This window comes from Eleutherodactylus coqui, chromosome 2 (assembly GCF_035609145.1).
Source record: "Eleutherodactylus coqui strain aEleCoq1 chromosome 2, aEleCoq1.hap1, whole genome shotgun sequence".
NCBI classification, from domain to species: domain Eukaryota; kingdom Metazoa; phylum Chordata; class Amphibia; order Anura; family Eleutherodactylidae; genus Eleutherodactylus; species Eleutherodactylus coqui.
Window position 1 is genome coordinate 227,907,708 of NC_089838.1, and position 25,012 is coordinate 227,932,719.

Below are 25,012 nucleotides of genomic sequence, written 5' to 3' on the forward strand. Positions count from 1 at the left end.
AAAAAGACTTGGGTATACTAATAGATCACTGACTGAACATGGTCCAATGTACTGCAGTAACAAAAAAGGTAAACACAATTCTGGGATGTATTAAGAGAAGCATAGAGTCTAGATCACGTGAGGTCATTTTTCTCCTCTACTCTTCCTTAGTCAGACCTCATCTGGAATACTGTGTCCACTTCTGGGCATTTCATTTTAAAAAGACATAGACAAACTGCAGCAAGTTCAGAGAAGAGTTACCAAGATGGTGAGCAGTCTGCAAATCATGTCCTATGAGTAACGGTTAAAGAATCTGGGAATGTTTAGCTTGCAAAAAAGAAGACTGAGAGGAGACTTAACCCTTTCCAATCCACTTTGTATCCCAGTTTTCCTAGGGGGCTTACTCTTTTTCTGCCATTATACAGTGGCGCTATATGCTGGCTAAAGCCAGTACTGCATGAGGTGACACATTGGATAGGCTCTGACAGCAGAGAGGCTGGCAATATACAGTAAGAGAACCCCAACGGACATCTTCCAACATCGGAGTTGTACAGCCTTAAATCATAATGTCTTCAGAGGTCAGACAGTGGATTGAAAAGGGTTAATAGCTGTCTACAAATATCTGAAGGGCTGTTACAGTGCAGAGGGATCAGCCCTATTCTCATTTGCACAAAGAAAGACCAGAAGCAATGGGATGAAACTGAAAGGGAGGAGACACAAATTAGATATTAGAAAAAACTTTGACAGTGAGGTTGATCAATGAGTGGAACAGGTTACCACAGGAGATGGGGAGTTCTCCTTCAATGAAAGACTTCAAATAGAGTCTGGACAGAAATCTGCCTGAGATGACTTAGTGAATCCTGCATTGAGCAAGGGGTTGGACCCAATGACTCTGGAGGTCCCTTCCAACTATACCATCCTATGATTCTATGAGATTTACACTAAAACAACTTCCAAGGACACACAATATAAATTTTTGCACCTGACCTGCAAAATAAAAAGAATCACCTGAGAAAGTGAAATAAATTTGCAGATGCTAATCTCATGTGACTGTAGATCATAAGTAAACAAACACAAAGTTGCAGCAGCACACCGTGAGCACCAAGTTATATATGCAAGCACTGAATATTTAAATAATTTTACATAGCATTACTGCCATGTTTACTGTACATTAAATGTGAGGTTCTTAGCTCACATTTTGATCAAGTTGAATCCATATGCCATGACAAGGTGACCTTATATGCTTGGCATTGCATTTAAAAATATGTACTAAGCACCTTATATTTTATGTATAGTAATGCAGTGTAACATTATTTAACTATTCAATGTCTGCATAAATCTCAGTGTCTATCTACAAAAACGCAGTCTCTAGTGACATTAGTATTTTCATATCTATGGCCAAACTTAATTACAACACAAAGGTTTTTAATTATTTAGCGGATACTCTGATGTTTGTTCTAGTCCATACTCGCCTTGCTAGGGGCTTTCTCTAGAAGATCATGAATAAAACTTTGTGGTCAGTGCATTTTGTTAGCTTTTTCAGTAAACCCAAAAAATAAACTGGTAAATATGTTTTTATAGGTTCATACTAGAGATGAGCGAGCATACTCGTCCGAGCTTGATGCTCGTTCGAGTATTAGGGTGCTCGAGATGCTCGTTACTCGAGACGAGCACCACGCGGTACTCGTCTCGATTAAACGAGCACTGACCATTGAAATCAATGGAGCAGGCAATACAGCCGGCTCCATTGAAAGCAATGGGCTGCCGGCGAGCGTGGGATGAATTTTCGGAAAGGGCTTAAAAATATAAGCCCTTACCTGAAAATTATCCTTAAGGGTGCGTTCAGACGAGCATGTTTTGGTGCGTGCATACGCACGCACAAAAACACGCTTGTATTTACAACACTGCATTCCCTATGGTGTGTGCACATGTCCGTACTTTGCAGGTGCGTGCCTGCAAAGATAGGACATGCGTGCACCATAGGGAATGCACGCATTGTTTTCAATGGAGCCGCAGCTGCTGCCGGCGGCTCCATTGAAAACAATGGCCTGCTGGCTCCCTGCATTCCTTTTCAGGGAAGGACTTTACATATAAGCCCTTCCCTGAAAAAGAAAGATTTTAGTGTAAAAAAGAATAAAAATGCAGGCATTCTCTTCAATGGAGCCGCTGCTGCTGCCGGCGACTCCATTGAAGACAATGGTCTGCTGTCACACCTGAATTCTTTTTCAGGGAAGGGCTTTACATATAAGCCATTCCCTGGAAATGAATTAAAAGTGATTTAAAAAACAAAAAAAAATAGATACTCACCTCCCTTCAGCTGCTGGGGCACAGCCGCATCTTCTCCTGCTGTCCTCTGCACTGTGGTGCTGAACTGCTGATCTATCACCAGCCGGGGATTTAAAATCCCCGCCCGCTGAATGAGCTGCCTCTGACTGGTCACAGCCTCACCAATCAGAGGCAGCTCTCACTCACACCCATTCATGAATGGGTGAGTGCTGCCTCTGATTGGTCCCTGTGCTAAGTCAATCAGAGGCAGCACTCACTCACCCATTCATGAATTCATGAATGGGTGTGAGTGAGAGCTGCCTCTGATTGGTGAGGCTGTGACCAATCAGAGGCAGCTCATTCAGCAGGTGGGGATTTTAAATCCCCGGCTGCTGAATACTACTCAGTGCAGTTCAGAAGAACTGCCGGCCAGACGCGGCTGAACTCCGGCTGCAGTGGAAAGGTGAGTATACATTATTTTTTTACACATTTTAGGATGATTTTCAGGGCTTATATTTTTATGCTCTTCCGAAAATTCATCCGGCGCTCGCCGGCAGCCCATTGCTTTCAATGGAGCCGGCTGTATTGCCGGCTCCATTGAATTCAATGGGCTAACATCGTTCTTCTCTGCCACAGCTGTTACAGCTGTGGCAGAGGAGAACGATCTTTATGCTGACAGTGCGGGGGGGGGGTCTCACTCTTGCCACTTAATAGTGAGACCTCGGAGCCCGAAATGCAGCCCTGCATGTTGCTCCTCGCCTGCCCTATCCATTTCTGTGTTTTTTACATGACTTGGTGATTTGCTAAGATTTTCACAAATGAAAACCTTAGCGGAGCACCAGTCATATACAAAAATGCTCGAGTCGCCCATTGACTTCAATGGGGTTCGTTACTCGAAACGAACTCTCGAGCATCACTGAAAGTTCGACTCGAGTAACAAGCACTCGAGCATTTTGGTGCTCGCTCATCTCTAGTTCATACCAATCAGATGTACCATATTCTGTACAGTTTTAATGTATTAGGGTACGTTACAACAAATCTGCGACAAATTAGAGCACAATGCATGTATACGGGATTTTTTTTTCACATTCCATCAACATTGCTTAATTGGCATAACATGCCTATTATCTTTCATAATTGCCACAGATTTTTGGCAAATTTTGGGGAAGTACTTGTAAACATTTTTTAAGTTGATACAACTTTGATATACTGTATCTTTGTTCTACAAGCAATATAGGAATAATGCCATTACAGCATTTAAATTAGTTTAATCTCAATGGCTATCGGCTCTAGCATGTCTGTGCTGGACCAATCTAATGATCTCCTAGCTAATCAATAAAAAGAAGCATTAGGCCTCCCTTACAGAGGGCGTTTTATACAGCGTTTAGCGCTGCCTTTTCAGCCCAGAGCTAAACGCTGTACGACACTCCCATTCATTTCAATGGGGCTGCTCACACAGGGCTGAAAACGCCGCGCCTTCCAACGCTGCGCTTTGACAGCGATACATGTTCTATTTTTGGCCGTTTTCAGCCCTGCGTCGCCCATTGAAATGAATGGGCAGCGGTTTTAGCACTGCTGAAAACGCGGCAACACTTGGTGCTGCGTTTTTGGCAGCGTTAACCGCTCGCCGATTTTCGGGGTGAGGGCTTGTAATAGAAGCTCTACCCCGAAAATCAGTCCCAGCTAGGTAGAGAAAGAAAAGAAAGTAATACTCATCTAGCCGCTGTGGTCTGGGTCGCGGCCGCTGATCTCTGCCGCTGATCCGGGCTTCCTCGGCACTCCCAAGTCTATTGCCGGAGGCCAGGTTTGAGAACCCCGGCTCCGGCAATAGAGTGCTGTGATTGGTTGTCGGCGCTTGCTCGATGCCCAATCACATCCCTTCATTGACTGTCTCAGCCAATCAGAGCTTGCCGGCGCTGATTGGCTGAGACAGTCAATGAAGGGCTGTGATTGGGCATCGAGCAAGCGCCGACAACCAATCACAGCACTCTATTGCCGGAGCCGGGGTTCTCAAACCTGGCCTCCGGCAATAGACTTGAGTGTGCCGAGGAAACCTGGATCAGCTGCAGAGACCAGCGGCCGCGACCCGGACTGCAGCGGCTAGGTGAGTATTGCTTTTTTTTTTCTTTTCAGCATTCTTGGCTGCGTTTTCAGCCGAGCTGAAAACGCAGCCAAAACACTGGCATAAAGTATGCCAGCGCTGCTGAAACAGGGCGGAATCTGCAGCAAACGCAGCGTTGCAAAACGCTACGTTTCTGCAAACGCCCTGTGTGAGGGAGGCCTTAGGAACTGGCAGAATAAAAAAAAATGTATTCATACTGTATTAATATGTTCGCGACAGAATAGTTCACGTTTTACTCTAAGAATCTCCTCCTGTGTAATTCTTATTTGTTGCTATTGCAGTTATGACCATACACAATTATCATTATTATTACCACTTTTTATGTAACGTACCAAGCTTGTATAACTTTGTCCTTATCTCTTTGAGAAGTATTGTTTTAATATTAAAATGCATTTTACAAAAATGAAATGTTTAAGTTCTAACAAAAGCACACAAAATAGGCTGTTCGCTTAGGTGCCTGGGTGTCAGTTGCTCATTAAGTTGTAATACCAGCAGTGGATCTATGCACGGAGCAAACTGGCGATTATTGTATATGCACAATGAACATTTTACAATAAAGAGGGGAGTGATACCCCATTCATATCTTGTGGCATATATACTGCATGAAAAACTAAACTAGTCTCTTCATGCCAAGTTGTATCAACTGCAACTCCTTTCTTTCCATGAAATTGTGTTATGGAGGCAGTTAGTAAAGCAGATTCATACAGGTTAACCAGGGATGTGGAATATAAAGGAAGCTTGTCTTCACCCTTTTTTGCAGAGTACTTCTTAGGCTGTGGACAGACACTCATGAATTCATGAATGGGTGAGTGAGTGCTGCCTCTGGCTGATTGCAGGAACCAATCAGAGGCAGCTCTCAGCTGTCATTCAATAGCTGAGAGCTGCCTCTGATTGGTCACAGTGCTCAGCCAATCAGAAGAAGCCCATTCAGCAGAATACCCTGCTGAATACTCCTCGGAGCAGTGCAGGGAGTAGAGTCGGCTGGGCGCAGCTGAGCCCTGGTAGCTGAAGAAAGGTGAGTATGTGTTTTTTTTTTTTTAAATCAACATTTTTTCATGTTTTTCAGAGAAGGGCTTATATTTAAAGCCCTTCCCTGAAAAACAATTACAGGATGTCGGCAGGTGGATCCCCTACCGCAGCTGTCATCTGTGACAGCTGTGGTAGGGAATTCTTTATTCCCCGCAGGGAGGAATAATTCCTTTGCTGCATCTGTCACAGATGTGGCAGGTGCAGCAGGGAATTCCTTTTCCTCGCAGGGATGAAGGAAACATCTGCCGCATGCGGCAGATGTGTTCTTCATCCCAGCGGAGACACGGCAGCGGCGGACAGGTAGGTTTTTTTTTTTACACTAAAATTCTTGTTTTTCAGGGAAGAGCTTATATATAAAGCTCTTCCTTGAAAAACAATTACGGGGTGCCGGCAGATCATTGTCTTCAATGGAGCTGCCGACAGCAGCCGCAGCTCCATTGAGGATAATGCATGCATTCCCAATGGTGCACGCATGTCCTATCTTTAGAGGCAGACACCTGTAAAACACGGACATGTGAACACACCATAGGGAATGCATAGTTGCTAATAGAAGTACACACAAAAACACACTGGTGTGAAGCCACCCTTAATGTCATAAAGATAGACAAAATTCTTCTGCCAGAGTGACATCATGAGGAGCTCCAGTTGCCGCAGCAATGCAACATGGCTGGTCAAAGGATGTGAAGGGAGGGGAGAGCAAAGTGAAGCAGAAACAACATGAGGTAATAAATTGCAACCATCTTATTAAAATGTCAAAGTAGAGGGGAAGTTGTTTTTTAAATTAATTATTTAAGATCTTAATTGAGGACCATGTGCTCTTCGTAACTGGATAAATGTCTTATAAATAGTAAGGCAGATTCTCTGTAATTTATCCTATGCAATCTATAATGACACGGAAGGCATATAGCATATGTACTATATCATTCATACTGATTCTTTGTGCAAATGTTGTATTGAAAACTCTGCTCAAAATACAGTATAGGAGTATAGGTCATAAGGTTAATCCCCTTCCTGTCTAATTTTATAAATGTGATGCAATATACTGTACTGTATATCATTTACCTGATTGATATCACCATTTAGAAAAAAAAGAGCTGACTTCTAAACTAGTAAGGGCTCTTTCACACAAGCGCATATATGGCGCATTTTTACGCACGGCGTATATACGCGTCCATGAGAGGCAATGATTTTCAATGCATCTGCTCACACGCGTGAATATACAGTGCGTGAATACCCTGGCTGCTTGAAAAATATGCCGGCAGCAGGCCAATATACAGCGGCGGGCCCTATAGACTATGAAAGCAGGGAAAGAGAAAAGAGGGGGGTGCATTTTTGCAGCGTCCAACGCTGCGAAAAGCTTACAGGTGCCTCTACATAGGCATTGGAAGGTATCCTGAGGATTTTTGCAGAGCGAGGGATTTCCGGTGTGCGGCGTATCTTTTCGCTAAAAACGACGCTCAGAGTCACGTGAATGGCCAAGAAAACACTCCCCATAATCGCAGAAAAATGCCCATTCAGGCATTTATACGGAGCGGGTGTGAATACGTAAAAACACCGTTGCCGTTTATGCGCTCTTGTGAAAGAGCCCTAACACTGTATGTGACACATACTTCTCAATTAGCTGTTCCCTGGAAGTGTAGTACAGTAAAACAACATTGATTGGAGAGAAGATCCATGCTAATGATTTACCATGCAGTATAATTCACTACTCAATGGTAAAGCAATGGATTAACATGGTAATAGATTCTTGCTGTCTCTTACACACTTGCTGTATTGGTAAATACGCTGACAAGTTGTATAGTATGTTTATTTCCATAAGAGTTTCTATACTTACTAATGAAAGGTTTCATCCCACACTGGATTCAGGTTTCCAAAAATGGTTTTGGTTCTCCTTTTAGTTTTCCCAACCTGAACTGTCACATATGGGTCACTGGAACCTGTTTTATCTTTTGCTTGTAGACCCTGAGCACAAAGAACTATAAAACATAGAAAATATTCATTAGTATGCCCCTTATCTAATACAAGCACAATACTAGTTGTTCTCTATTCTGAAGAAATATGCCAAAATGCATTAATAAATCTACATAAAATATTCAGTTGGTTTAGAAATATTCCATTATGCTCAATGTACAACGTGAAATAGCTGCAACAATTTAAGAAAAAACTGCACTTTTAAAAATCTCTTGACATGTCAAATGTTCTGATGTGTAGGGGGTCTAGATGTGGAGCCCCCCACTAATCGCTGAAATGAAGAGGTAGAAAGTTCAACTGAGTGCTATTCCCCTTTGTTTCTTATCATTACCTGTCGGATTCGCTCCGCAGCTGAAGACTGACGCATGGATGTCTATAGAAGTCTTTGCGTCCATCTCTGGATGCTGGGAGGAGCCAACAGGCAATGATGACTGGCCTGTAGTGTCGGAGACCTTTTTTGTCTGAATGGAAGGCACATTTCAGGTTTTATGTAATCGAGTATGTGGATTTCAAAAAATCAAGGCGAAAAAAATTCTCCGAAAACCGGAACACCTCCCTATTTACACTTGAAAAACCAAAAAAATCATATTCGTATAAATAATTTTTAGATTTTATATATTTATGTTTATTTATTATATACCCAAAATAAAAGAAAACATATTTATTTGTTATTTATTATTAATTAAAACCAAAATACATGAATCATAACCATATTATTTGTTATTTATATTTCTGTACGTACGGTACAAAACACATTACAATCTTCACAACAGTCATACTCATTAGCCTACTCAATTTACTCATATACTATTTAGGGGGAAGGATAGTTAAAGTCTTTTTTGTATCAAAACATGGCAGTGAATTTCAGTTTTTTCCGGTCATTTGGGGAGGTGTTCCGGTTTTCGGAGAATTTTTTTCTGCTTGATTTTTGAAATCCGCATACTCTATTACATGAAATCTGAAATGTGCCTTCCATTCAGACAAAAAAGGTCTCCGACACTACAGGCTAATGATGACAGCCAAAAGGACACAGCACTCAGGTGAGCGCTACAAACCCTTCATTTCTGTGATCTTAGTATGCAGACCCTCAATGATAAACATATTTGACATGGCAAAAGTTTTGGTTTTTTTTTTAAGTACAGTTACTCTTTAATGAAGAAATAATATTGCAATCTGTATTATTAAAGAGTACATGCACCTTCAGTTTATAGTACTCATGCTCCATCAGCTGAATACGAACACATTATAGCGCTATATAACTACTGCATGGGGCAGTCTTCAGCTGCTAGGAGGAGCCAAAAACAGCCAACAGAGCACAAGCACAGCAGACTGAAAGTGCATGAACTCTTCAAAGAAACGTTTCAGAAGCACATTAACAAAATGCAGCATGCCCTATGTATGGCATGTATCAGACATTTTTCACCCCAGCTTTTCCTATACAACTTCAAAAATGTCCAAAGAAATACCTCTACAAAAAGACAATACCTAAACAATACCACCAAAAACACACGTAAGGCCTTAGTCAGACGGGCATTTTTTCGCGCGATTTGCGGATCGCATGACGGATGCGCATCCGCAAATCGCGTGACCGGTGCGCGCAAGTCGCCCGCAAATCTGCTCCTAGCCGCGTTTCATTAGAAACGGGCCGGAGCTGTCCAGCGCATTGCATTCAATGGAGACGGCAATAGAGCCGGCTCCATTTAAAGCAATGCGCTGCGGGCGAGCCCGGGATGAATTGTCGGGAAGGGCTTAAATATATAAGCCCTTCCCTGCAATTCATCCTAAAATGTGTAAAAATAAAAAATATATATATATACTCACCTTCTCCCGGCAGCCGGAGCTCCGCGCGGCCGTCCTGCAGTGGGTGTGAAGGGGGTGTGAGTCAGACCTGCCCCCTGATTGGCTCAGCGCTGAGCCAATCAGAGGCATGTCTCACTCACACCCATTCATGAATGGATGTGAGTCAGACCTGCCCCTGATTGGCTCAGCGCTGAGAGGCAGCAGTCACTCACCCATTCATGAATTCATGAATGGGTGTGTGAGTGAAACCTGCCTCTGATTGGTCAGGGCTGTGACCAATCAGAGGCAGATCATTCAGCAGGCGGGGATTTTAAAGCCCCGCCGGCTGAATAGTGCCGAGAAGCAGTTCAGGAGAACTGACAGCGGCCGCGGCTGGACTCCGGCTGCAGCGGAAAGGTGAGTATACAATTTTTTTTTATTTTAACACATTTTAGGATGAATTGCAGGGAAGGGCTTATATATTTAAGCCCTTCCCGACAATTCACCCCGCGCACGCCGGCAGCCCATTGCTTTCAATGGAGCGGCTGTATTGCCGGCTCCATTGAATTCAATGGGCAAACATCGTTCTTCTCTGTCACAGCTGTTACAGCTGTGGCAGAGAAGAATGATTTGTCTTCTATATGTTCTCAATGGGGTCGGCGCTGCTGCCGCCGGCCCCATTGAGCGCATATAGAGAAGAGAACAGGAATCGCAGATCGCAGATAGGTGCGATCTGCGATTTTTTGTTCTATAATTTATCGGACGAGCGCATAAAAAGCGCTCATGTGTCCGATACCATTGCAAAGCAATGGTTTTATAAAATCGCCTGACGCATGCGCAAATCGCGGCTAAAAACGCCCGTCTGACTAAGGCCTAAAAGAGGCAATACAAATTCTTCAAAGACAAAAAATCCTGTGTGAACTCTTTACTCTTAGGCCACTAGCAGTGGGTCCAAAATATGGAAGAGGTACAAATCTTTACACAATAGTTCTTCCTTGTTTATGTTCCACTCTTGGTTTTGTCTTACAAATATTGATGCAAAATATGGATCAGAATAGAGTGTGAAAGTGTCTGACTCAGGAATACTTGTTCCAGTGCTGAAGAGTAGTGACCATAGTGCTTCCTCCACAGTTTTGAAGTAAACATGCTGCCTACATGCCATCAGCATTTTAAATGAGCATGGTGGAGACATTCAAATAATCTACAACAACATGGAGGCTTGGTATGCATCAGCTGCTGGTCTTGGCTGGTATTGCTAAGCAATTGCTGGCACATAACCCATCAGCTTTACAAACAACAGGAATAAATAATTATTCACTGGGGAACTGAAAAAAGCTGTAATGAACAATTAAGTAAGATGTCTTAATTCACAACTTGTCACTCAAATAAATGTTGTAATAGAAAGACTAATGCTAAAGGAGTTATATAAAACTTATAACTGAAATATCTTTTCTTGCTGTCAGCAAGTGGTGTAATTTTTGTTTATATCTAGAGGCTAAAAACATGCTCTTATATGCAACTGGTGAAGGTGATTGGTTTATTACAGTGTATTAGAATGTCTCTTGCAGACAATCCGGCACCTCTGTATGTGTCTGGATGTAAACGAGAATTTTTCCCATTATTAGCAGGTTATTAAAGAAATAAGTGTGAAAGCAGGGCATGTGGCCAATGGGACTTTTGCCAACACCAGAGTCAGCAGTTCTTTTGAAGGGAACAACCAGTCAAAATAAGTTGTTTTTATTATGTCATAGAAACATGTGAGAAAATCACATCGGTCAATTCAAGGATTGCCATACTGTGCCAGAATTACCAAAATGAAAGAGGCTTATAGAGCAATTAAGCCCCTTGAGCACTGCTCGGATACTGCATTTCAGCTACTGAAAATTTGACACACCATTCTAAGTGAACAGCCATTGATTTAGAATAGATCTTTGCTTGACGGATTTACTGTAACAGGAAGCTCTAGGCAGTGCCACAAAGGTCTGAGCACTCTATAAAGCCGTATCATTCTGGAAACCAATGGCAGTCTTTTTTCACAGAACTCATCAATGAGATCTTCTCTGATTGCAAAACATTGGACCCCTTTTATCAAAACTAACAGAAATCTGATGAAAAAAAAAAAGCTGCACCCTGATTGGTAGATATGGGCAAAAATATAGACATTGTGTTAAGCAATATGAGAAACTAGGTCCAATTATCTTGAATGTAAAAGTATAAAATAGTCCATAGATTGAGGAATGTCGATAAATTAGTAAATAGTGAACTACAGGTAGTTACAGAATGACTCAGCTGCATAACAAACTCACCTGTGATGTTGATTTTGGCAGACCATTTGGACGTTCCATCTAGAACATTTTGTTTAGCTGATTTCGTATGTTGCACAAAATCTTCTTTCGATATCTGGAAAAGCTCCTGAATCACCTCAAAAACCTCTGGCCTGTTTCTTTCTCGAATTTTCATTCTTTCCTTCATAGCCATAATAATGTGTTGCGTTTTGTCTTCTGCTCCATGTTTGGAACTTTTCTCTGCAGCTCCTAACAAAGAGGATTATATCAATGAACATCTATCGGGATAAAACAGCAGAAGCTGCATTTAAGGGGTTTCACCAGTCCAAAACAGACACATGTCTATACAGGATGCTGTAACAATTTAATGCTATAGAACTATAAAAACGTAAGAAAATTACATTCCTCTCCCCCTATAAGTTAGAGATATAATAGTGCCATTGACAACAGCATGCATTGAGCCTATTATGTAGTAGATTCAAGCTGTAGTGAAATTTCAGTTATTTTGGGGTTTCCTGTGTTTAAAATAAATAAATAAATAAATTCAGGCTACTGTAGGTTCCCATCGGTTCATCAGTTCACATTGGGCTTAGTTTGGAGGTGAGCACTTGGAAAATGTTCCGACATACAGTACACATCTAAGGGCTCATTTACATCAGTGTTTTGATTTCAGTTTTGAATGGATCAGTAATTTTTTGTAATAGATGGAATGAGTAGTAAAACAGAATTCAAATGGAAACAAAAAAAAAACATAGTTTCTGAGGATTTAAAAAAAATTTTTTTTACAGTTCCAATAGATGGATTCTTTAAAAAAATGGACAGTTTCTATCGGCTTATTTCTGTTCGCTTCCATTTACATTCATTGCTTCCATTTTAATGGACCAATTTGGATTACTGTGTCTTTCTAACCTTCTGCGCATGCTCATTGACTAGAATGGAAATAATAATAAAAAAAGGAGTCCTTCCCTTTTGATTTCCATTTTTTAAAGAAAACAATATTGCAGCTGACGGCTGTATTATTTCCATTTACAAAAAAAAAGTTGGAAATAAAATGGAATGGAGGCGAGTTGAGCTGAACTGAAGTACTTTCGTTCCCATTCAAATCAATGAGAACATAGAAGGAACTGTTGTTTTCTGTTTTATTGCTCCTCAGATGGAACAGCTAAATGGAAAACAAAAGCGCAAATGTGAATAAGCTCTCTTATGCCTATAAACTTTTATTAGCCAGATGTATGCCGGGGGGGGGGGGGGGTTAATACATATATGGTTACAATTTTCAGTAAAACTGTATGCACAACAGAGTTTTGTTTTTTCACAAGAGTCAATGTTACAAAATTGCATACTTCTGGAGCACGTCTGGTGGAACGTTTCAGATGTATTGTAATCCTCCCAAAATGGTGCAAGCCTAGCCTTACGTAACTACACTGCTGCAAAGTTGTATAGTCCTGGCCACTGCTATTACTCTGGATTTTACGCTCTGAGAAATAAGCCGGCTCTAGTAAGTGTTCTTATGGTAGGTCCCTGCAATATTATATAGAGATTACAGATGAGCGAGTGTACTTGCTAAGGCAAACTACTCGAGCGAGTAGTGCCTTATGCGAGTACCTGCCCGCCCACTTGTCTCAAAAGATTCAAGTGCCAGCGGCGAGCAGCAGAGTAGAGCGGGGAGGAACGGGGGGGGGGCAGATCTTTCTCTCACTCTTCCCCCCCCCCCCCCGCTCCCACCCCCCCCCGCTCCTCCCTGCTCACTCCCGCAACTCACCACTCTCCCCCGTCGGCACCCGAATCTTTTGAGATGAGCGGGCAGGTACTCGCATAAAGCACTACTCGCTCGAGTAGTTTGCCTTAGCGAGTTTGCTCGCTCATCTCTGATAGAGATTTAACAGCCAGAGGATCATCCTGGGGATGAGGGGGTTCTATAAGTAACTTGTGCAATCTGTTTCGGGTTCTTTCGGAAATGTTTCAGTTTATTGTTTGATTTTAGGAGGCATTTCTAGTGTTCAATATATATTGGGAGATTGTTATTTAAGCCATTGTGTATTCAATATTGGTGTAAGGCAGTCTGCACTATAACATCTTCAATACAGAATTTTCTACCTTACTATATGCCCTTAAAAATGTACTAAGCCTTCCTTTTGAATGCAATGTAACCTTTTCAACTCATTATTGGACCAAATTAATTTTATTTATTGTGTTGTACTGCAATGATATTGCTTTTCTGCATTATTTCGTACTCCTTTAAAGTTAATTTCATTTTTAATTTGTATGTAAATTAACAGAGTTCCCATTGGGAGAAATATATTTTCTAGCGCACATGATCATTATTACCATTAATCGCATTCCATAAAAACATTCTATTGCCCAAAGTTTAGTAAAAAGCACAAGGAAAGTTATTCCAAGCCCTGAATGTCATATTTTAAAGGCAGCAACACAGATTTCATCACAGTTTTCCTAAGAGTATTAAATAAACATCTAAAAACAATGATGCCACAATTATATTTCAATAGCTACTGTGGATAAAAAGAAATCAAAGACACAGATAGGTCATAGTTAGACCATTACAACAAAAACAATACCTCACATATGGGAGAATGTGCCCTAAACTAGGCTTATGAGAAGCCACAGAGCTGGACTTTTGATTTTGATTTCCGTAGTGGCAGGGAAGTGAATAGCCTATGCCATAGAGGTCACCACAACTAAGACTGCAAAGCACTAACTGGTTTACAACACAATGGACTGGAACTATGAGACTAAGGACCCTTTTACACGGGCCAATCATTCCTTCAGATTCCTGCATCCAGCGGGAATCAGAATGATTATCATTCATTGTAAATGCGGGTCCCGACTGAACGACGAATGAGAATTTGCTTGCTTCTCGTTTGTTGTTCATTTGCCACATGCAGAAAAGTAAACAATGGATCCGCCCGTCTAAACAAGCAGTCATTCACCTATAAACAACAGCCTGCTTATTGTGAATGGAGGCGGGGAGGCCGCAAAGATCCCCAAACCACTGTGCCTCCATTCATTAGCAGTGCTTGTACCTGTGTAAAAGCACAGGAACTACTTTTGCTGAGATGACTTGTCAGGCATCATATATCGCAGGTACTCTCCCCTAAAAGAAACAGTTATAGGGGAGAGAAAGCTTCAGCAATATAGCATCTAATGGAGATTGTCACAATTGTCTTTTGGATTTCTACACAAACATATGGATGCACAGTAAGGCCACATGCACCTGTATGGTTTTTTTTATTATGGCTCCCTACAATTTGGAGCCCTAAGGGGATGAAGCAACAGGTTAGCAAACTAGGTAATAAGCAAAGAAATATGGCAACAGAAAGGAAGAAGTTTTACAGGACAAGATACATTGAAGCAACTCTATACACTGTCCATGTACCATACAGGGCTTTGCTGAGTGGATGAGTTGTTAGCTTCCATGGGCATGACTAGTGTAATGAATCAGAAAAAAAAAAAACTATATTGTGTTTGGGTTGTAACTTCACAAAACATGACAGGGCGATCTGACTGTAGGAGGTTTTATTCCAGATTTTAACTCTTTGCAATCCAATTTTGGATTCAGGGTTTCCTAGGGGGTTTCCTCTTTCTGCCATTATAGAATGGCGCCATCTGCTGGCTAGAGCCAGTACTTCTGTATGGGACATGCTGGAGAGGCCCCCGACAACAGAGCGGCCAGTACTGTACAGTAAGAATACCCTGCCGGACGTCTTCCGACATCAGAGCTGTACAGCCTTCAATTAGAGTGTCTTTAGACATCAGACAGTGGATTGGAAAGGGTTAACTTGCATCACATTAAGAGATAAGGACAACTCAGCTAAATACAAGGCAGTGTCTATAACTACTATTTTGTAAATCTTTTTAATGCAGAAAAACTGTGCCAAAACCTCTGCAAAAATGGTGTATATACACAAGACCTTAGGCCTTGTCCAGACATAATGTGGATGCTTTTTCAGTTCTACAGGACCCAGGTCCTCAATGGTTCAAGCGCCCAAATTTAGATCGCTATAGAGGGTCCATGTTTTTGCAACCATAGTACAGAAGCTAAATTGTGGCAGTTTAAAGGGGTATTCCGGAGACTGGGTGAAGTTTTCAACATTTCCACTTATTGTCATTATTCCAAACCCCCATCTAAATCATCAAATTAAATTTCAGTACCTTTTTTTGCTGCCGTGTGCCACCACTACTTTACAGGCAGCTTCAGATATCCACATTGTTATTTAAATTGGCTACCGGGGAGTGCAAAAACTACATCTCCCACAATGCCTCACTGCCAGTTACTGAGGAGTGCACTGTCACAACTGTACAAACTGTGTTGTTGTTATAGAATTTAAAGGCACTGAGCATGCCTGACTAGTAAGACAGTGGAGCATACAGGACATAGCCATTGGATACCAATGGGGAACTTAGCAGAGGGGGGATCACAAGTAAAGTAAACAAAGTAAAACATTAAATCACAAAATTACATGTAATCGCATTATGAAGCATATCACTTTCACTTTTAATCGCTAGAATACCCCTTTAAATGAGGCCTAATAGAAATAGACACAAATATTAGTGTCATGTAGCTTGCCATATGTTTAAAATGTGAAGCAAGCACTTGGGGAAAAAAAACAGTAATTGGCTTTTGCATTATTAAACCAAGGGTATCATGAATAAGATTCTTAAATAATATTCCAACTCTGCCCTTCGTCAGGTTTGCATAAAAAAAGTTTAAAAAGGACATGTATTGTATGCAAATATGGGAATTTGGAGTCCTGGAGGTGGTGTAGCAATGGTGCAGATTCACCAATTCAGCAATCAGATCAATTACTGTGTAATTGACATCTCCCCTGACATCTGACGTCAGCAGTAGGCATGCACAGTGAGCTCATGAAGCCAAAAGCTATATTTATACACACCTTTGCTCACTGCGCATGGTTGCATGGGATTTCAGCAGCTAAATCAGTTGGCAAGGCAGAAAAGTCATTTACACAGTGATGTGTATGATTACAAGCCATGCCACCATAGCGCTGCAAACAGACCCAATAGCTCCAGGTACCTTATTTACATACGGTGCAGCCCTTAATAAATGTCCTTTTCTTCAATAATGTGAATCTGCCAAGGAAGTTTGTAATGCTGTTCAAAAGTCGTATTCTCCCATGTCTGCGGTATAATCCTCGCGTGGTACCAGGGCTCCAATAAACAAGGCCCCATGGTACCACATGAGGGTTAACAACATAAAAGCTAATGACAGGTTCGCTTTAAATACATAACTAGGCTAGAAATCAATCACATTCATACAAAACAATCACCATGATAACTTACAAGATTATTAAACAGGTAGAGAAATATGATTAACCCTTTCCAATCCAATTTGTATCCCGGTTTTCCTAGGGGGCTTACTCTTTTTCTGCCGTTACACAATGGCGCTATCTGCTGGCTAAGGCCAGTACTGCATCAGGTGACACATTGGATAGGCTCCGACAGCAGATAGGCTGGCAATATACAGTAAGAGAACCCCGACGGACGTCTTCCAACATTGGAGCTGTACAGCCTTAAATCATAATGTCTTCAGACGTCAGACAGTGGATTGGAAAGGGTTAAAAAAATCCTGAAGTTCTCTGCTTCAAAAGTTTTATAAACTTAAAATAAATAAGTGTGCTATACCCTGAACATTAACACGATGAGTTAGAATCTATACTGTACAATTAGAAACTCTGCCAAGTGGTCGTGTGACTGAACAGACTGCTTGTTACACCTGCATGTCCCTTTTAGGTGCCCGGACATGCTGTGGTTGAACCACTGTAAACATATGCAGAGCAACGATAATTGTTGAGTAGCACCTGGACTTACAGATTGTGACAACAGCAAGTCCGGGTACATCCCAGCGGTGATCCGCATGTGGTTACAGCAAATCAGCCACGGCATACATGGGCGTCCTTTATATATATAGCAGAATGAATTTGTCATTAAGGGTGGTTTCACATGGGCAAGAAAAAACAGATTATGAAACCAATGAATTTCAATGGTTTCCTTCCCATTTGCGATGCTTTCACTTATGCGATATTGAGAGAACAAAAAATAGTGACATGCTCTATCTTTCTGCGATATACCCTTTTTTTATTTCCCATTTTTCCTTATGGAGCCTCCTTTTCATCCCATTGCAACGCAACAAACTTGTGTTGCGATGTTAACATTAGAAAGTCCTATTAACCTTTGCGATAAAAAAGCGTGGGTTTTTATCGCGGGCGGCTGCAATGCGATGCAAGATTATCCTTAAAAAAAAGCATTGCTGATGCCCGAAAAATTGCGGGAACAAAGATGCGATTTTGCTATGATTTTTTTGCAGCAAAATTGCGATCACCTGTGTGAAACTAGCCTAAAGCTGGCTTCACACCTGCATTTGCATTTCAGCTTTTCTGAAGTTAGTGTAAGCCCACCAACAGAGAAAGTACTGGGTGGAGTTCACATTTCACCCAGCTGATTAATCTGGGTGAAATGAAAATTCCGGAAGAGATGGTTTTGTTCATTAAACGTAGTTTGCTGATTTTATTGAACTTTCATAAGTAAATTATTTTCCACAATTGAAAATAGGACATTAACTATTGAACAGCTTATGATGCAGAGACATTTCCACAGACGTATTGACATTGCTAAATTTGATGTCTTCGTCCATCCTTTCCTTTGCTTGTATATTAAACAAATAAACATTTGAACATTTTCTATGTCTCGCCCAATGATTTCTTCCCTAGTGGGTCCCCCTGATGATCGTCTGACCATGAAAACCCCCATTGAAGGCCTATTAAGCGTTACCCCCTTCCTTCTTTTCCCATTTAGTCCAGTTCTATATATCCTTATATTTGCAAAGTTTTGGTAAGTAAACCAAAGAAAGTAAGAGAGGAGAAAGCACGAAGAGGGGACAGTTCAAGGGGTTAGGAAAATTAATCGTAGGGTTTCTCCAAATTTCTGTATTCGATCACTTGGGGTCTCTCATTGTGTTGTTCCCCTTCTCAGCCAAGATATGAAAGAGGAAGAGTCACAAAACTCTATCCACATGGCCCAAGTGGCATAGAATTTAGAGTATTCTGTTCCATGTCGTTACATCTATGCTTGAGCTTTTCTTTTAGACTGTATTCACACAGGTGATTTGCTCATGCAAGTTCTGTTTGATGGACAGAACTTTCATTAAGAAAAGAATCAATTAATTTGAAAAAAAAATTCACACTAGCGATTTTTCTCTTGGACCAATAGTCCGAGATAGGCTCCCTGTGCACTGCTATGGGAAGCGCCGGCCCCTGTCCACGAGCGGAGAATCATTGCGATTCTCCGCTCACGGCCGGCAATTCGAATTGCCCCGATTCTCCGCGGCCAGCCTATCTATGAGATAGGGCTGACCAGCGGAGATTCAGCGGCGACTCCAGCTCCCGTGGCGGAGATCTGCCGCGGGACTTCACAACGCCCGTGGACAGGGGGCCTTGAAAAAATCGTTGCATGTCCTATTTTTTGTGATTTTTTTTCAAGTCGCCCATTATTTTCTATTGTTGTGTTAAAAATACGCATTGAAATTCATGCAATTTTCATGTGAGTGTGATGCATTTATAATGTAGGTTACTATGAGCATAACATGAAAAAAAGGACCAGGAAGTACAAAGTAGACAAAAACGTGTATTTTTCAAGTGTATGAAAAACACTCAATTATTCACTGGCCAAAAATCACCCTCTCTTGTGTGAAAACAGCCTAAGGGTGCATTCACACGAGCGTGTGCTGGTGCGTGCAAAACCGGAGTGCCCAAGTACATGCACAAACACGTGTGAATGCAGGTCCGTGCAGCATTGCTTTCAATAGGGCTGTGGCTGCTGCCAGTGGCCCTATTGAAAGCAATGGTCTGCTGGCAACCCCTGCAGTGCTTTTTGAAGAAGGGCTTTAAATATAAGCCCTTCCCTGAAAAATCATTCCTATCTGGTGTAATGAATAAAAAAATATATATATACTCATCTCTCTGCTGCTGCCAGGGTTCAGGCACGTCTAGCCACTTGGGTCCGGTCACTGTAATGAAGTTCTTTCAGCAGGCGGGGATTTAAACCCTCCACCTGCTGAAAGGGCTGCATCTGATTGGCTGAGCACCCAGCCAATCACAGGCAGCGGTCAGCCATTCATTGAATAACAGTTGGGCGCTGCCTGTGATTGGTCACAGTGCTCAGCCAATCACAGGCAGCGCTCGGCCATTCATTGAATTCAAGTCGGCTTTGGGTTATTTTCTTTTTTATGTATATATTTCTTTTTATTCAGTAATTTTGTTTTACTTATTTCTGCAATTATTTTTCTTACTATCTATGTTCCCCATAACGTCATATAAGACCTCTGGGGGACAGTCACATGTTTATTTTAATTTGACATTTTTTTTACTGTAGCTGAGGCATCCATAGGAGCCCCAGTTACAGGGAAAACAACCCTACAGGGTCCTAGCAGACCCAGAGCTGATCAGGGTCTGCTAGGACCCTGTAGCTCTGCTGTGCCAACGGAACTCAGTGGTCACATGACTGACGGCTCCCATAGTGGAAGAAACACTTACACACTCACTCTTTAGTACATACCAATCACTGAGCGCTGTGTAGTAAAGAAAAAAGGAGGAAGAAGGGATTAAAAAACACTTCTCCCTCTTCCTCCGGGTTATTAGCTGTAAGTAACAGCTGACAACCCGACCTGCTTCTGACTAATTGCAGAAGAAGGGGCTTTAATCCCCAGTCGTTTTTTTTTTTACTATTGGCTGAGATTAAAGCCCATGACCAAGCACCATAAATTTACTGTGCTTGGTCCTTATTGCGTTAAAAAAATAGGGATATTTTACAGAACAATTAAACAAACCTCACTATAGCTAACTAGGATTGTAATGATAAATATTATATGCAGTCTATAGAATAACAATTGATTATAATAGCAGCAGCAGTAATGCATATCAGAAATAGAACTTCAATAGCAAACGGTAAACAAGTAATCACAGCTTGACACACACAGTCTTTAGTTATTCAAAGAACTAGACACTACTGGAGAATTTGTAAATACTTAAAACAATTTCCTTGAAAATCTCAGGCTTGTTTTCAGTAATGTACCAGTCCTTTAGTTTCGTTGCATCCCACAGAATAGTGCTATGTGACTAGCAGGCCTGCATAGTCTCTCAGTCACTATATGTGCAAACACGTTGGGCTTTTATTGAGGCTGACCTCACAATCTGATATCAATGTGGTCCTCAATTCCCTCATAAATAGCTTGAACAATTCATTGCGTGGTGTAAGTCTGTCTCTATCACAAGCGTGCACTGAACACTCTGTCGCAGGAGCAGAAGCAGGCAGTTATCTACAGCACCCTGGGAAGTCCCTGTGTTTCTTCAGAGCTCCAGCAGCTCTTCAGTCCTGCTTACCTCCTCTGTCTTGTTCAAAAGCACTGGACCATGACACGCTGCTTCCTACAGTGCTCCCTCAATGTCTGCTGATTCTCACCCAGCAGCACCTGCTTCACACACTGCATCCTCTCCATATGCCTGTGTTCTTCCCCAGTCATGACACAGCTCACATTTCTGTCCTCAGGGTGCCTAGTAGTTTTCAGGACCTTTCTGGGTGCCTCCCACTGCAGTATCTAGTATGTTTCAGGACCTTCTCAAAGGTACATTTCTCCATAGCTTCTGTTGCACAGTCCACTGTATCTTGCTGCACTGTGTAATGGGGCAGCGCTTCCTCCTTTATAGATCAGATTGTTTAAATGTTGTAGCAAGTCATAAATCCTTGAAACAGATTAATCCTGTGTTCAGAATATCAACAGTTCTGATGAACCTGTACAGTACTCCCACACTCTTCTTTTTCTTTTGAACTTGAAATTGTCTTTTGCTATAACAGCCCTCATATGTTGGCTACAATAATGCTTGGACACCGCCAAATCAGTTATTTTTACTTTAACTGTGTATCATTGAGACCTCATACTTGCTTTAAGTTTTAGTTCTGTTTCTCCAAAAGTACATTTGGTGCACATAGTTTATGTATGCATGTGTGTACATTAAATTAATTGAATTCTGTAAGTTTGGAACTAGTCAATGCCAATATTCAAATCCTGCAAATTTACTCCAATCTGAATAAGTTCTGAAATTCTTGTTTAATTATAATGATATAAAATATATATTTTACTACATGTTACTATTTCAGCCATGACATCTCATCCATGAAAATTGTGGTTTAGCGATTCATCCATACTAATTTGGAAACACTGCTCAGAACACACATCTTCACATGCTTGGCCAGTTCTCTAATACTTCACATAAAGCTGTGGTAGCACAATCTAAAAAATGACACTACACATTCAGGGTGAACACCATTAAACACTCATGCTTGTTAAACAACCAACTTTGAGAATGAATCTAATATCTATAAGCTATCAATATATGTTTCAGGCTTCCTAGAGTATTCTCTGCAGTATCAAATATTATTTATGTACCTTTTATCATTCATTACTAGTTTTATCTCTGCATGGCTGTACAAGGGAATTCATTTATATTAAATGATCAGATTATCCTTGAAATTAAAAAACATAATGATTGACTGGATATTTCATACAGAACATGTTATAAAAGAAAAAATCCCCATTCACCTGACATACGGTTATTTTTACATCCTATGTCTGGATAGTGTATTAGGATAAAAGACAGGGCTCACATACATGGCCATATTACAGTTTCACACAACCAGCAAGCACTATGGAGCCATTATATGGCACTCACAAAGGTCTACGAGAACCTACTGTACATCCGTATACCTCTAAATGGCAAAAAAAGGCAATACTCACTTCGCAGTCGGCAGCCGCGATGGTCTCCACAGCTGTGCGGCAAGCTTCTCTGTAATCCTTCCCACTGTCATCTCTCTCTGCTAAATGGGGCTTTGAATTACCCCGCCATCAGCAAGTAAGTGCTGTGATTGGATTGAGCTCCAGCCAATCACAGTCGGCGCTCGATCATTCACAGCCCTTCGGTGAATGACATCACTAAATGGCTATGATTGGTTAATCGAGCGCCGGCTGTGATTGGCTGGTGCTTAATCCAATCACAGCGCTTACTTGCTGATGGCGGGGGAATTCACTTAGCAGAGAGAGAGATGACTGCGGGGAGGATTACAGAGCAGCTTGCTGCACCACCGGGGAGACCATCACGTGGGGGGCACAGACGCCGGCTGCGAGGTGAGTATTGCTTTTTTTTTCTTCTTTTTTCTACCTAGTCTAGCTAGGCTTATACTCGAGGCACCTAACGTTCCCAGTTTTTTTGTGGTAAAATTAGGTGCCTCGACTTATACTCAGTGATAGAGATTCCTTAAAACAAAAAAAGCTTTATTGTTCCACAGTCAAATATATAGGCAATGTTTCAACCTTCCAGGTCTTTTTCAAGCCGCTATCTGACGGCACAGAACAGCAGGTCCATGCTCCGGATGACTATATTTGACTATGGAACAATAAAGCTTTTTTGTTTTAAGGAATCTCTATCACCATTTATGCTGCCACACCACATTTTATATTCTACCACAACTTAGGAGTTAAAGCTTCCCAACTCCCTAGTTGGCTTTGCATATTCTTCTCTACAACCCCCCCCCCCCCCTTACTGAGTTAAAGGGGTTGTCCCGCGCTGAAATAAAAAAAAAATTTTTAAACATACCCCCACATTGCGCACAGTTAAAAAGAATCCCTTTGTTATTTAAAAAAAAAAAATTCGCTTACCTGAATCCCCGTTCTGGATCTTTGAAGATTCTTCTTTTCTTCTTTCAAAGATGGCGCCGCTGGTCTTCTCCCACGGTGCACCGCGGGTCTTCTCCCATGGTGCACCGTGGATTTTCTTCTCCAGTCTTGCTTCCACTGCCGATTACAGCCACCTCATTGGCTGATCGGCACCACGTGATGGAGGCGGAGCTACGATGAAGCGGAGAAGAGGGAGGAGCCAGGACGCAGCTCGTGAGCCCGGAGGGAGACAGAAGAGGAATCCTTCAGTGCGCAAGCGGGACTGTTCGTGCGGCCAGAGAAGAGGCTTCATTGTCGCCATGGAGACGGGGATGCCAGCACCAGAGGGGGTAAGTGTATAACTTCTGTATGGCCAATATTTAATGCACAATGTATATTACAAAGTGCATTAATATGGCCATACAGAAGTGCATAACCCCACTTGCTGTCACGGGACAACCCCTTTAAGGTGTTAGTGCTGCTGGGATACTTAACTTTTTGTTTGAATTCAGCTTATACTCGGGTCGGCTTATGCTCGAGTATATACGGTAGACGAATTTGCATTCTGTATGAATCTAATAAAAACAAGTGTGACATGCTTCATCAGATGCCAAGTAACAGATCTATTGTCCTTGAATAACCCTGTAATATGGTATAAAGGACCATATGGCATAACAGGGAGTACCTACTGCTCTGTAGTAAGAGGCCAAAGGAACTCCATGTGCCATTATACAGATTTCTGCATATTGCTCTGTAGAGTGTCTGAGGTTTACTTCTGGGTTTTATTACTTTGGACAGTCAAATTATGCCATATCCATTCACTAGACTGTATACAGGCATGGCTCCCTTAAAAGATGGGGCTCACCAGGCTTGTGTCTGACTTTATAAATAAAACAAGTCCTTTTAAAAGTTATCTCACTTTGATGTTCCCTAAATAAGACACATGATAAGCGGTTTTCTGAGTAATACACATTAAACTGATTTGTTATTGTAACTTAAAAAGTTTAATGCTTTCTGTCACTTTCAGAAATCTGGATGTATGCAATTTGCAATTCTAATGTTTCTTCTTCCATTTATCACAGACAAGAACAAGCCCCGTCTATGCCATCTTTCCCATCATTTTATTTTTCACTTAGTTATTGCTTGGTTTAATTTATTATACAACTTAAACTGGAAGATGCTGCAATCTAGTAAAATGTCAGCGCTGTGAGCAGAGCTTCTAATGATATTACTCCATAGGAGAATGCTGTGAAACTAGACGGAACTATTCATTTCACACTTTTATTTCATTAAATATAAATTAGACACTAGATGTTCCTTGACTTCCTTATTTATGGTGCAATTACTAGTTAAATATACTCGATGTTTTTCAATAAAATACGTGGTTTTATTGTTACAGTGTCTGATACACTAGGTAACTGAAGGATTGAAACATCACCTTCCACATAGCGTGACTGACTCCTTTTTGTAATTCATAATACAGTTTCCCAATGTACAATTATATGCAAAATAGAAGGGAAAAACACAATATCATGAAGCTATACTTCATTTACACGGCTTACATGCTTTAATACTGGCTGAGATGGCCAGTAAAGGTCAAAGCTAGCAATTGTGTTATATATTCTCAAATACCTTTGAAAACTGCACAGGTTAGATTTGATCTAAAAGCTAAAAGAAACAGCAAACAAATCTCCTGTCGAGACGCTGCCGTTGAAGAATCAGTAATTCTATCTATGTATCTTTATAGTGGGCTTTATTAACTTATTAATGGCTTAATCATTTCATGACCAAGGGTCATCCACACAAAAATGTCCACAGCAGCACTCAATTAATAGGCTACAA

The 25,012-nt window shown here is 41.4% G+C and overlaps 1 protein-coding gene across 2 annotated transcripts in view; it reads right to left on the reverse strand.

The window, feature by feature from the left end:
• The window catches only part of UNC13C (unc-13 homolog C), a 457,400-nt gene that overhangs the window by 269,434 nt on the left and 162,954 nt on the right, over positions 1–25,012 (reverse strand). For both annotated transcript variants that reach the window (XM_066592576.1, XM_066592575.1), the window contains 2 exons: positions 11,452–11,679; positions 7,230–7,371 (listed from right to left, as the gene is read on the reverse strand). In XM_066592576.1, the coding sequence (XP_066448673.1) occupies positions 7,230–7,371; positions 11,452–11,679 (370 nt within the window). The remainder of the gene's footprint in view (positions 1–7,229; positions 7,372–11,451; positions 11,680–25,012) is intronic.